General features: G+C 31.5%; 1 protein-coding gene across 1 annotated transcript; it reads right to left on the reverse strand.

Annotated features, from left to right (window-relative positions):
• Positions 1–1,352: 1,352 nt before the first annotated feature.
• On the reverse strand, positions 1,353–6,603 carry LOC125846873 (uncharacterized). Its single transcript, XM_049526553.1, has 6 exons — positions 6,412–6,603; positions 5,499–5,643; positions 4,999–5,078; positions 2,773–4,491; positions 2,512–2,680; positions 1,353–2,124 (listed from the first exon to the last, which is right to left on the reverse strand). Exons 2-6 carry the CDS (start codon positions 5,575–5,577, stop codon positions 1,496–1,498), a joined length of 2,676 nt encoding a protein of 891 aa, XP_049382510.1. The 5' UTR covers positions 5,578–5,643; positions 6,412–6,603; the 3' UTR covers positions 1,353–1,495.
• Between the last annotated feature and the right edge of the window lie 7,760 nt (positions 6,604–14,363).

The following is a 14,363-nucleotide window of genomic DNA, read 5'->3' on the forward strand; positions in this document are numbered from 1 at the left end:
TCAAAACTTATATAGTGCCCGAATTTGAATCTTTCATAAAAATTTTAATTACGCCATTGCACCTCCACGATGATGGTGCATCACATGGCTAAAACCAACCCCTTGATTAATTGATTGAAAAAAAGAGTGTAGAAATTGGTAAGTGTGCTTGGAAAATGACTAGCTATCATACAAACAAACACTGTTTCAACTTTCCACGACTAACACGAAATTCAAAGGTTCCCAATTTGGACCGCATCTTTTTGACAACAAAGTCCATCAAACAAAAAAAGCTGTTTACTTCCTCTGAAAAACTAGTCCTCTTTTTTTCAAAATATATTGGTATTGTTGAAAATACATAGAGGAATGATTTTCTTAAAAAAAAAAAATAAAAAAAAATAAATAGACGAAAGTATTTATCCGGTAATTCATAAGAATGACTTTGACCTTATTTGCATCGTGACCAAAATTTTATGTTTAATAAGTTTTGATTTTTTATCTTGAAGTTTGTCGATGGAGCAAACAGAGGTTAAAAGTTTAAGATAATCCATTTCCTGCGCGGTTAATTTCTTGTGTGACCTAACATGTATCACAAGTTTGAGTCCAATTTTAATTTGCTAAGTGATGTTAAAAGGCTTTTGATTGGACCTGTTGGCTATGAATGGAATGCCACCTTATGATTTGCAACTCTCCTAAGATTGTGAACCATTACCTAACATTTGGTCTTTGTATTTTTTTTGGACTGGCCCAATGGTCTTAATCTTAATCTTCTTGTAAAAGAAGAGACAAATAGGGCCTTCCCTTTTTCGCGGCTTCATGGATGTTGTCTCGTTTGCTGATCAAATATTTGGATGTGAGCTATAATGAAGCGTATGGTCTTTCCATGCCATTATATTTGAACTCTTTTTCTGTGTGACTAGGAATGCTCAGTGACAACTTACAAACATTGTGTAGTCAACACCAACCTATTTAGTCAACTCATTCACATGAAAACTAGAAGGGTGACTTAAATATTCCAGAGCATGTTGTGGAATGCTTAACTGCAGCATACAAAGGGAAATTTCACATTTCCATAAGGCTGTTTAATATGACATTACAAACAAAACTGATTTATCAAATCAATAAACTAATACTCCCTGTAAACATTGAAAAATGAATAGTATTTAATAGCAAGGGTAAAATAGACATAACATGGTAAATTATTCATTGATTTTATAAACTGGACAAAATATTGTTAGATATCCCAAAATAGTATAGTGGATAAGTAAAGATTGACGGAGGGAGTATATATGAACTAATAATGTATATGTACAATAAATATCACCAGATCAAGCCACACATTATGAACAAATGTATCCAATACTAGAAAGAGTACTGCACATTACAGTTTCTGTAAATCAAACACAATCTAATTTGGGCAGATAAACATTTTGCATGTTTTATGCCCTGGCTACTCAGAAGTTCCAAAACTTCTTCATATCAGTGACCAAAATAAAGAGTTGAAAAAAAAAAAAAGTTATGACAACATATCCTTGATCATTTCTTGAATAAGATCGCCAATAATCTGGCATTCCAAGTCTTTACCTAGAGCATTAACATCTTCGTCGATCAATCCAGACCAAGGGGTGGAACTCAAGTCCCTGGCTACTATATTGTCAAGGGATTGAAATGCTCTATCCCATGGAGGGTGAACATAAACACCAACAAGTTCCCATGCACGTTCCAATAACTTCTTTCCCTGAGGAGGTCGTGGCATTGGACCGACAGCATGTTTCATGAACCTAGACATTGTGGAAGGTACTCCAAGTACACTTGGAAGTGCTTCATTCAGCATGTCACATAATAACTTGTGATTTATTTTCTGTAATTGATCGTTAGTATACCCTTCTTCATCCTTTGTCAGTTGTTTGTAAGACTCTTCTACTTCTTCAAAAACTTGGTTGCTGATAGGCTTTCCAAGTGGATCCCATCTTGATATATATTTATCACGCGAACCATCATATAGACCAGAAGCAATGAGCAGTTCTCTAATGTATGCCTCGGCTTGGTCTTCAATCTCCAACATTTCCTCTTCAACTGGCTGCTCATTGAACATGGTTTCCTCAGAGTCACAAGTATCTAGTTGATTCAATTGCCTCCTTAACTCTGATATGCAAAAATAAAAATAACAACTTCTTTTAGAGTTCCATGTGGTTCCACATTTTCAAGATACAGTAATTAAAATCAATTATATTGCAATTAAGGGAAGTGCTAAATAAGAGAGGGGGATGAGATACAAGTCCATGAATATAATCTCTGGTTATTTATTGCAAGCACATGATGTGAGACAAAAGTCCTGTCAGAAGAATGTTATGTGATCACAGCTAAAGTTTCTCAGTTTGAACAGTATTTTAACAGTGAAATGATATGAGCCAAAGCAACATGGTGAGAATTTCTTAAGTTTGTTTCACAGGAATATGATCTTGCCTATAAGGAATCCAAAAAACAGAACAACACATGCTTGAGGACACTTATAGAAGCTTTTACTAATACCGTTCAGATTAGAGCTGATATCTCTGAAAACACGGGGAATCTCACTATCATCCAGTGCAGGTACATCAGAAGTTGTTGATGGGGTGAGGTAGTCTGTTTGTCTCCAATATTCTTCATTGATGCTGCTGCATACAGATGCAGGACTTGGTGGAACTTCAGTAGGATTTTCCTAGAACCAAATAATATCCATAGTTAATGTAATGACAAATCAGCATATCATGCAGATATTTAGTAATGCAATGGAATATTTAGGCTCCTTACATGTCTTTCATAAAAATTCGGTGTTCCGGTTGGTGGGCTTGGAAAATCTTTCATGAGATTGTATGTTTGTCCGTGTGGTTCTTCCCAAGAATGAACTTTCCTACCAAAGAGCCTGCCCTTAAGTATGAAACTATAACTAAAGCTGGAAACCCTTCGCCTAAGGTTGAATTTCTCTTTTTGCCGTTTCTTGACATTCATTGTGGCCTTCTCAATAGCTTCATGCTGTCTTCTAATATGGGCCCCTGTCAGCATATGTCGGTCCTCTAGGAGGAGCTTTCCAAATGATGTTGCGGACACAGGAGCGGACAAAGATCTAATTAGGCTCCTAGGAGATAGTTCCTGCTCAAGCATGTCATTGCCATGATCCCGTCTGAAAGATCTGTTATGCATGTTTAATTCACCTTTCATATTGTCCAGATTGGTTGCTTTATCTCCCGTATTAGAAGTATGCCTCATTTCTTCAGAGCTGCACGTTTCATTATTCAGTTCCATCGATCTAGAGCTTCCACGAGCAAGCCTGTGTACACCATGAGATGTTTCTTGCTTGAGGACATTCCTGAACCTTTCTGTCAAAAACTTCCTTGTATCTCTATTGACAAACTCAGGAGAATTCTCCCCATCGGATTGAATATCACTTCTATAAGACCTGGTGGATTCTAACCGAGGTAATGTTGTTCCAAAGTCCCTAGTGACACTCTCCCTAGCATGTTTTGCAATAGATTGAGCTATTTGCTTCGCATCTGGTGACCTTTCACTATAAGGGGTCTCAATTCCTCCTCCCCTGACAGTAGTGCTCCTCTTGGAACTCGTTCCTTGCAATTCACAGTTCAGTCTTTCCTTGACCTCCTCGAGGAATTCTTCAATGCTACCCCGGTCTTCAGAAACGCCCGGAGAACTGGCCCACGAATTTTCGTTAGTCACCATCCTTTCAGGACCAGGCCTCAGAATTACTATCTTTGTAGGAGCTGGAGCAACATCAGGTCCGCAAGAAGAATTTGTCAGAGGATGATTCTGAAATTCGGGGTTCGGAATAACTTCCTTAACACAGTAGGTCTTATTTTGTGCAGGTGCAGGAAATTCATTTATATTTTTCTGATGCTTCAAAAGGCCTCTTTCCCAGGGATTCACTGCTACTGTATGCCCTCTAAGCTCTGTAGGTTTCTCAGCAGCTGCGGTTCTCATTGAATTTGCATAAAGAGTCAACTTTTCCTTGTTCAGGCTTTGTTGGGCTAGCCACTGACTTGGACTGGTGCCATGTTCAACAAACTTCGAACATTCCTTGAACCTTGCTGCTTGCCATGCTTCGAAATCTTTTTTGAACTTTTGTAGTTCCTCCTCCTGAGGATGTTCTCGAGGTTTATATTTGTTTGGTTTTCGGCTATCAATCTGTCGGTCAGATTTACATGATTCATCATGGTTAAAGGGAATTGAGATTTTGTGTCTGGAGGACTGGGTTGCATGATCAATGGAAACCTTTCTCAACCATTCCTCTTTCGAAGGGTACCCATCCTTCATTTCATTCTTTTTCTCTACATGCTTTGGTAATGGTCTTCTTGTATCTAACGGTAACGTATCCACTCCCATTAGACGTGCCACCACACTAGGTGCATTATGTCCTGTGTTTGGTCTTTTAGCTATTTCTTCACTGATCAGTTTCTTCATTGGAGCCTCGCACCCATAACAGTTCTTCTCTTGCCAATCAATCATCTGATAAGTGCACTGCATTCAAATGTGGAATGAGTTTGCATAGGATCAAACAAGTAAGAAGGAAACATCTCAACTCTCAGGACAATTCAGAAGCCTGATTTAATTCTTGCAGTGTACCAAATAATACATGAAGATTTTGAGATGCCAGAAGTTGGAAAACCAATTAAGTAGAGATTACAAGAAAATACATAATGCACAATATTATTTAAGTTAAGAAATGGCTGTGTTTTCTAAGTCTAGACAGGTACAGATAGTGGTACAACTGCTGCACGTCGAAGCAAACTTCAAGTAGCAGCTGTGGAGTTCTTTGTCACCCTGAACTTGCAAAATTTGCCACACTCTATAAGACCATAGTTACAACGATTACATGAGGCAGGAGAAATCCTACACTCCAGTCCAGGTTATAGCTATTTTATCAAAAGCAAATATGTCCTAATCCAATCTTTTAGTGCTCGATGTGCTAAGAGTATTCCGACATCAGATAAGAGAATTTGAACATGACATAATAAAAACTTTTACCTGTGCTTTGTCCCCTCCAGCATAGAACCATTGAGACGCTTCAACAGGAAGCTCCAAGCTATTTCTAGGAGTATCGACACCTGCACAATAGATGAATGAATCATCATATTTTCTGTTGGTTTTGGGGGAAAAAAAGAAGAAGATATATCTATATCCCCTCTGTCCCAATTAAATGGTAATGTTGTGCTTATATATAGCAGGTAATTTAACAAATTCTTCGTACTGTCATAGTTGCTAGAGTAGAAGCAGAAATCATTGCATAACAGGACTTGAATGATAATTCTGTTGACTAAGCTAAGAATGATTTTGAGCTAAATGAACTAAACTAATTCAGGATTCTCCCTGACCCTTCAAAGGGTGCATTACTCATGACAAATCATAGGCAAAATTCATCAAACATTTGTTAAAAGGCTGTTAATTTGAGTAACTAACATCTTGCCAACATCACTAGCTTCGACAATATCATGCTCGTGATGCAACTAGAGAACGAAAGAACTTACCACCATGTCTCTTTTGTGAAAGAAACTTCCTTGCCATCCCTCCTTGGTCAAAATCAATGAGATCCAACAAGCTTCCCATGCAGCACAAAATCCCAACTGGTATAATAATCCTAAAGAGCTAGTAACTCCAGGTCTAGTCCACACCCTGCAGACACAATAATATCAATTGACGATTTTTCCCAGCAGACAACGTTGTCTCAACGAAAAAAAAGTTTTCATATAGCATTTTTGCTAAAGTATAACCAACAGATATCATATTCATAAAAACTGAACCTTTCTTGTTATAGTCTAATAACATTTGAAGACAGAAAACAACTTCACTTCATATATATCATAGCTACTACTATTCTTGAAAGGCCCAATCAGATTTTTTCCACAAAGTCACTAATTTAGTTTTTAAAATAGAGAAAATTCTCTGTGATGACAGATGACCTCAAAATCTATATGTAAAGTTAGCCAAAAAATCAACAAATTGTAGTACTAATAAAATGGTTTTGCGTGAAAGTGGAATATATGATTTTACATATGGGGAATGTCTTACTCCTGATCTAGTTCAGCAAAGAGTAATTATTTTGTTAATTGCTGGACTGATCTAGTAAACATTAGGCACTCATAACTCAACAAACAAACTTTATAAGAAGACAGAAAGAAGAAAAAAAAAAAAAAGGATTATGAGATAACACAAAGTGATAGCCATAGAACAAACTTATAGACCATTCAAGATTCAACCCACAGCAAAATTAGACATTGTTAGACAAATTTCAACATAAAAATCCCAACTTTGCAAAAAAAAATTCAAGAAAAGTAGCAGAGGAGAGAAGGGTACAAGTCAAAATCAAGTTTTTATCTTTCCTCGTGATCAACGATCCAAGAAACATGAAAACAATGAGAGAGAGAGAGAAAAAGAACAAACCATCATGTCAACTTTCAATAACCATAGAAAAAGTTTCATCAAACAACTCAAGATTGTTTGAAGAAACAGAGGAAATTATTACTTAAAAAAATGGTTAAAAATGGAATGTGTATTGACAGAGAGAAAGAGCTGCAGTTGACGTTTGGTTTTCAAGAAGAAGAAGAAAGTGGAGAGTAACGAAACGAAAGGGATAAAAATAATACAAGGACAATAATTAATGAATGAATTGAAAAGGAGGAGAAGAAAAAGTAGTACAGTTGCTACTTTTTAGCATGAGACTCCATCTCTGGAAAAAAAAAAACACTCTCCAAAAAGCTAACTCCCCTTCTTGTCTCTCTACTCTCATTATTCCTCACTATTACTCGTTCGTATTACTCGTTCGTTTTAATTTATATGATATATTTTAAAGTTTTGAGAGTTATTTTTTCTAAAATAATTTAGGTATATGAATAAATTTCAGTCAAAGATATTCTTATTTGACTTTACAAATCTAAACTATGTTACATATGAAATTAAGAAAATACTATTTTTGTCTTTGAAATTCGAGAGTCAAATTTTTTAATTTAGACATATGATTTTTATTTTTAAAAAATAATTTACGTATGTAAAAGATATATGAATAATGGTAGTCAAAAAATTTCTTATTTGACTCTGTAAATCTAAATTATGTCATATAAATTGAGATTAAGGAAATATTATTATTGTCATTCCAAATTCCATAATTATATGATAAATCTTTTCATTTTTAGATATTTCAAGATGTACGATACCAATTTGTCAAATATCATTTTATATAATCTACCACAATCATATTATTTTTAAAGTATTTATTTTATTCTTTAATTTTATTATTATTTGTTATTTCTTTTGCTTGAATTTTTCTATTATTTGTTGTTTTTAGTGTTTTTTTTTCAATTTATTGTACTATATTTCATTTTTATACTTGATTTTGATAATGCTTAATTGAGTCGAGTGTTTATTGAAAACATACACTCTATCTTCACAAGGTAAAAATAAGAATGTATAAATGTTGTTGTATTACTTTTACATCTTTTGACTAATCAGATTTCAGTTTAAATGTAGTATCTTTAGTTAAGTATCCAATACTGCTTTTGATATTATCTTTTAATATTAATTTGTAAAATATAAAAGTGAAATTAGTACTATAATTGGGGGGTTAATAATCAGTTTTTCCTTGGTAATGGAGCTGTATCATGTATATATGGTTTAGGAATCAAGTAGCACGTACTCAAAAGATTTTACCAACCAACCAAAACAAATAAATAAACAAGTAACACCTAAATTAAGTTATTTAAAATTTATAAATCTCGATAATGATATTTTCCAAAAAAAAAGGGAAAATTGTGAATTTTCTATATTATTTACGTGATTTAAGAAAACAATTCTTTCACTACAATTTTTCTCTTAATTATATGATGAAATATTAGCCAACTAAAAACTCATGAAGATGTGTATTTTAATTATGATTAATTTTTTTTAGTTTGACCACGAGACATGTATTCATAAAATATAATCATATTATTATATTCATGTTTATGATGCGGTTAGGTGTATTTGATGGATCCATCCTTGCTCAATAATAATAAATTAATTAAATATGCCTTGACAGAATGATTCTGATAGACATTAAATAATATAATATTTGATGCTTAAGACGGCAACCTATTTTTATAAGAAATACATGATTTAGTGGCCATGTGAGATTAATTATTTAATTTCATCATAGTTTGTTGAGTACCAATACAAGAGAACTATCAATTTCTTAGTATATAAAATTCCAACCATGAAAAAAAAACTAATTTAAACATAAATCATATTAATAGTGATAATTAATTCCGAGATATATATCAACTACTAATTTATTTATTTATTTATTTTTACCAACTAGTAAGTAGTAATTTCTTTAAAATATTTTCAGAAAATAATTTTGATTTTTTTCTTCAAAAAAATAAATACTTTAATTCTACTCCCTCTGTCCCTAATTACTTGTTCACTTTTAAATTGGCACACCTATTAAGAAATCAATTAATGACATAGTGAGTTTACCATTTTATCCCTATTAATTATGAAGTGGATGAAAAGTTCTGTATTTTTCAAAGTAATTAGTTATTTAATTGAGGGTATAATAGGTAAAAAAGAATGTCCTTTCTTGATTTGTCAAAATGGACAAGTAATTAGGGACAACTATAAATGAAAAAGTGGACAAGTAATTAGGGACAGAGGGAGTATTATGAGTGTAAACTTGTAAATGTAACAACAATGTAATTGTATTTATAATAACTCAAGTTGTTCTTCTCTCTTTTTCTTTTTTGGTTGGACGAATCTTCCAACAAATAAGAAAAGGGGGAATTGATTTAAATAGACATTAACTAGGACACTAATTAAATTGCGTATTTTGCAATTCAGTGTTTTAAAAGTCCATCAATTTAATCACATCAACCTAAACTCTTCGTTTTATTAGGAAAAAAAAAATATTTAGACAGGATAAAAATTATTATTATAACGAGATTTGACTATATCGAAAGTATACTGTATAGTTAGGAGAGACGATGTTAGCTTGGTTGTTTGTGTCTGCACATAACATAAATACTAGTCTTAAATGCTATCCAAGAACTGTCATTATAACGGAATTTCTTCTTTTCTTGTAAGTTGTAAAAAAACATTTTATAGTATTCTTCATATGATACTTTAATGCCTCTTAATTTCCCAAACAAACATAAACAGGCACAGCTCATAATTCCCACATATCTTAACCCCTCCATTTGGCGCCTTAACACTCTACCCTATTTCTCTTGATTTTGATATTCGCTCCGTTCATATTTATATATCGTCCTTAAAATAGATGTATTAGTTATTATATTATAAAATCAATGCATTATTTTATCTATTTTATCCTTAAGAGTTATTAGCTTTGAAAGTATGAATTTGATCAACATGAAAAAATCAAGTAATTTATTTATATATGTTTATTGGTTAAATTAATTAATCAAAATACTCTCTTCATTTGCTTTAACGTACTCCCTCTGTCCAACAATACTTATTTATAAAGTAGATTTTCATTTTTACTTGTCACTTTTGACATATCAAGAAAAAATAATTATTGTTTTGCATGTTTTACCCTCAGCAAATCATTTTCCAAGACCCAAAGTAAACATCATTAAATAAGGATAGTTTGGTAAAATACATATATCAATAATTGTTTTCTAATGTTTGTCAAATCAAACAATGACAAGTAAAAGTGTATTCATTTATTGAAATCTCAATTTCAAGAGAACACGAAATAAAGGTACAGCTAGTAAACTGACATACTTTATTAAGGATGTGAAATCTAAAATGGTGACAAGTAAATAGAAACGGAGGAAATACTAGAGAATTTCCTAACGTCTATTTTATTTGTTATATTTATCTTTTTTTTTGTCGCTTTAAAGAAAATCTTCATTTTAAAACAAAATAATTCACAAGATATAATAATTCTTAATAAATTTAATTAAAAAATAGTTTGTCAATTAATTAGCAGCCTTTTACTTCTTTTCAATTTTTTTTCTTAAAACTAGAAACAATCAATGAGAAATTCACAAAAGAGTAATTTTAGAAAAAATAATTGATACATTTTGGATTTAAAAAAAAACATACATTGTAATTTGGACCATAAATTTTTTTGCTAGAAATTCATTTATATGGTAATGGAGGGAATATTAAAGTCAAATTATCCTTACTTATTACTAATTATTATTTGATCTCGATCTATAATTTTCTAAAATAACAATTTTTTGAGATCATAAATTTATAGTAAAAACGACAAATAGAAATAAACCAAAGTATGTTATATTTCTTCTCTATAGTAAAGAAATGATTCTACTTTTCTCTCTCATTTTGTTTAAATTATCAACTTTATGGTAGTTCCAAAAAAAAAACGGGATATGGAGGATTTTCTCAAATTTTTTAAATGTAAATTATAAAATTAAACCTTAAAATAGATATCATATTCTTTTTATTTCTTGGTGATTCAATTTTATAGCGCCAGAGTTTGATATAAAAAGTGTTTATTATTCGAGCAATATTATCTTATTAAATACATAGTGAAAGAAAAAAAAGAATATTCAATTGTGAAATAATAATGCACATAGGGCCGTAGAAATAAACAAAATGTAACTGAATTAGTTGGGCCCTATAGGCACGTAGTTTGACTAATTAAATTCCCCTCACCATAGTCAAATTAGCCGAACGTGGATTCATCATGACAAACATATCATTATTATAAATTAGTTAATACTTGCAAAAGTATAATTACATAAATTAATTTTAATAAAGTAATATGTTCATGTATTTATATAAAAAAATAATCTTTACCTAACCTCATGCATCTCCCCAAATATATCCAATCCAAAAAAAAACAAAAACAAGATGATTATTGTACTTGCAATTCCCCTTTCCCTACCACAAGATATTTTTCTCATCCATTATAAATATACCTTGTATGTATAGTCGATATCAAAAATTGCACCATTTAAAGGCTTTAATTGTTTGTTTTAAAGCAATAACATCATTGATAACAATAGTTGCAAATGATGAAATATTATTCTTTCTATTTTTTCAACTATTAGGATAGATTGGTTGTTTTTTATTTCCCATTCGGTGTCCGATGTCTCTCGATTAATATGAATGGAATGACGCTCCCAACATAATTTTCTTTGTACACAAAACTCGAAATTAAGACATCTGATTAAAGATGGAACAGTCTTACTAATACATCACAAGTCACAACTCATATAGCTAATAATTAAAAGACATTGGAAATAGAGCTATAGAGAAGGTCATCTTTTGTCACTCAATTATTTTATATCTCGAAAATAATAATTCCAAAATCAATATTCTTCATTCAATGAGATAAAATAATAATGCTTAAATTATAAGTATAAATAATTACTACAAAAAAATAATTAAATCAAATAATTTCATTTATTTACTTTTTGACTTATAATTGCTACATGTCAATGTAAGATCGCCCTCATCGGGGACTTGGCCACCTTCCTTCACGCAAGACATTTTAGTGTCTTTTTTTGTCAAAAGATTTTTTTAGAAAAAAACACGCAGAAAATTACGCAATACATGGAGAAGGAATAACTAAATTAATAATTGCAAGACATCATTTAACGTATATAATTTAATCATTAAATCATGTTTTTTTAACTCTAGGATAATTTGGAGTCGCTACCACCTCTGCCATTTGGGTGAGCACTCGGTAAATCCCCACTGTGTAATAACCTGCAAATCACATCATGGATGTAAATCGCACAAGACAAGTCCAATGCGACAAACTCGACTTAGAAGACATTATGAGGGATCGATCTTGGATCATCCGTGTGGATGAACACCCTCCGAATCATGTTCTCAAAATGAAATGTTATTAATTTGGATATAAATAATATTGGGTGCAACTGCAGGGCCGACTCAACAACATTGGGGGCCTAAAGCAATACTTAAGAGAGGGACCCTAATATATTTTTTTTCATCATATATACTTTTTTAAAAAAATCTACTTCTCTAGCTATTTTGGCTGCAAAGTCATTATGTACTGTTTTATAATCAATTTGTTTTAATAATTCCTTTACAAATGATAATATAGCTAATTTATTCAATCTCTCTTGAGACATTGTTGATCTTAAAGAATATTTAATCAATTTTAATTTCGAAAAAACATCTTTCGGCTTAGGTAATGGTTACATGAACTGCTAACATTATTCTATAAGCAATATGTGTATTTGGAAAAGAATCAAGTCTTTTTATTTGATTGAATATTTTCATTAGATCATTATCTTTTACTTGTATTATTTCTCTTAACACTTTTAATTCAAAAAATAAATTTAAACCATCAATATCAGAATAACTATTATGTGTTAAAGAATGTTCAAGGCAAAGACAATGGTTTTTAAAATTCTCATCATCTAGTGATCTCAATATTTTACCACTAAATAAGAATCAAAAATATTTTCATATGCTTCAATTGATTCAAATCTATTTTGAAGTGAAAACATAAGTTTATCTACTCTACATATATAAAGCAATCAACTCTAAAAGATTCTTCAAGGGACTTTGTGATTTCACTATCCGTATTTTCATCAAATTGTTTCTTAAGAAATGCATGTTTATTTTCATCTCATATGCAATTTCCTTGATAGAAATCACAACACTCATAGTATATATAATTTTTATTTTAAAAAAAAATACATATATAAGTAATTATTTTTTTAAAATGGGGCCCCCAAAATATATGGAGCTCCAAGCAATGACTTTAGTGGCCTAGGGGTTAAGACGGCCTGGGTGCAAGTAAATGTTTTTCACGCTTACCTTTATAGCACTACTAGGCATGAGTTGGGTGAGGCATATTTTGGATGTTCGAGTTTACCTTTTGTCATATTTTCTTTTTAAATCATGTCAATAATGTTTGTACTTTGGACACATTATATATGACTAATATATATATACAAAATATTGAAATTTGAAAACTTATATATACGGACATTATTGAACTAATAACAGAAGTTCCCCATCATGTTTATAAACTTCTTAATTTTGTCTGTTCATTTGTGTAACATCAAACCAATAAAGTTTGAAATGAAACCTAACAAAATTAACATTCAGAGAAAAATAATTAAATTAAATTGAACTAGAAATGCTATAACATGATAAGCTTTAAGAACTACAATGTTCAAGAAAACTACATGATGCACAAAAAACAAGGTAAAAAGAGTAGACAATCAATCATGAGTAAAGTACTATGATAAAGCGATAAGTATTTCATTATTTTTAATCAAATGTCTAGGTTCGAGCCCTTCTGGATATAAAGTTGTCTTTATTTTGTTAGGTAACGATTTACCCTAGCCTCTGCCCCTCCCTTATTAATGTGTGGGACTTCCAAGCATAAATTCAAATACAGATATCGAACACTGAATATGAAAAAAAAGAAAAAAGGAATAGACAAGGTTGAATTAGGTCCCAATGAGTTTCAAAAGTTGGGGTTACATGATTGTAATATTAGACAAAAATATAAAAGTTAGGGGGCTATTGCTCTATGATGACCCCCAAAAAAATGAAGTAGCTAGAAGGGGGATGTGGGGGAAGGGGGGCAAACCCTATCACTTACAACTCATGAAGAAGAGGATGATAGCTTTATGTGGGGCTTAATTTTTTTCTTACAACAAAAGTTAGAACAAAGGAATCCTTATCAAATAATGATGGTTCAAAGGCAAGTGTCATGTGCATGCAATGGACTTTAAAGCCATGAGATTCATTATTATAAAGCAATAACAAAAGAAAAACAAAACTCATTAACTTATTTAGTTAGATAATTTGGACCACCTAACTATTGCAATTGCATGTCAATGTCCACCACTTACTCATTCATCTTATAGTTCTAGAGTTTCATATGGACCTTATCTTAACTAATAATTAGACTATTATTCTTTTTTGTCTAAAAATAGTTTGTGAAAGTTTTGTTTTCAAAGTAGATGATGATATAAGTTGGGCTTTATCCAAATAGGCCCTATTTATTTCTAAAGTGTATGAGATGTTTTGGTCCAAAACTTCAGGCCCATGTCATAAGAAAGTTGCCTCCTCTTCTTTTCTTAGTTATTGTACATATTTTTTGAATCTATAGCAATTGAAGTATAATATTTTGGAAAAGTGAGTCTTGAATTTCGAATATGAAAAGTAAGTTTAAATCAAGTGAGTATAATTGGAAAAAGTTGAAAACAATGGCAAATTATCATTGTTGCAGAAGGGGTTTGTTAAATTTGTTGTTGTTTTGACAAATATATGAAACTTAAGTATGTTTCAGATTTAAGCTCGCTTGAGGTAAATTGGGTATTGAACCGTGTGTTAGATCGTAGAAACTTGAAGAACAAGTTATTGTTTCATAACAAAAATTTGGT

Source organism: Solanum stenotomum, chromosome 12 (genome assembly GCF_019186545.1).
Source record: "Solanum stenotomum isolate F172 chromosome 12, ASM1918654v1, whole genome shotgun sequence".
Lineage (NCBI taxonomy): Eukaryota > Viridiplantae > Streptophyta > Magnoliopsida > Solanales > Solanaceae > Solanum > Solanum stenotomum.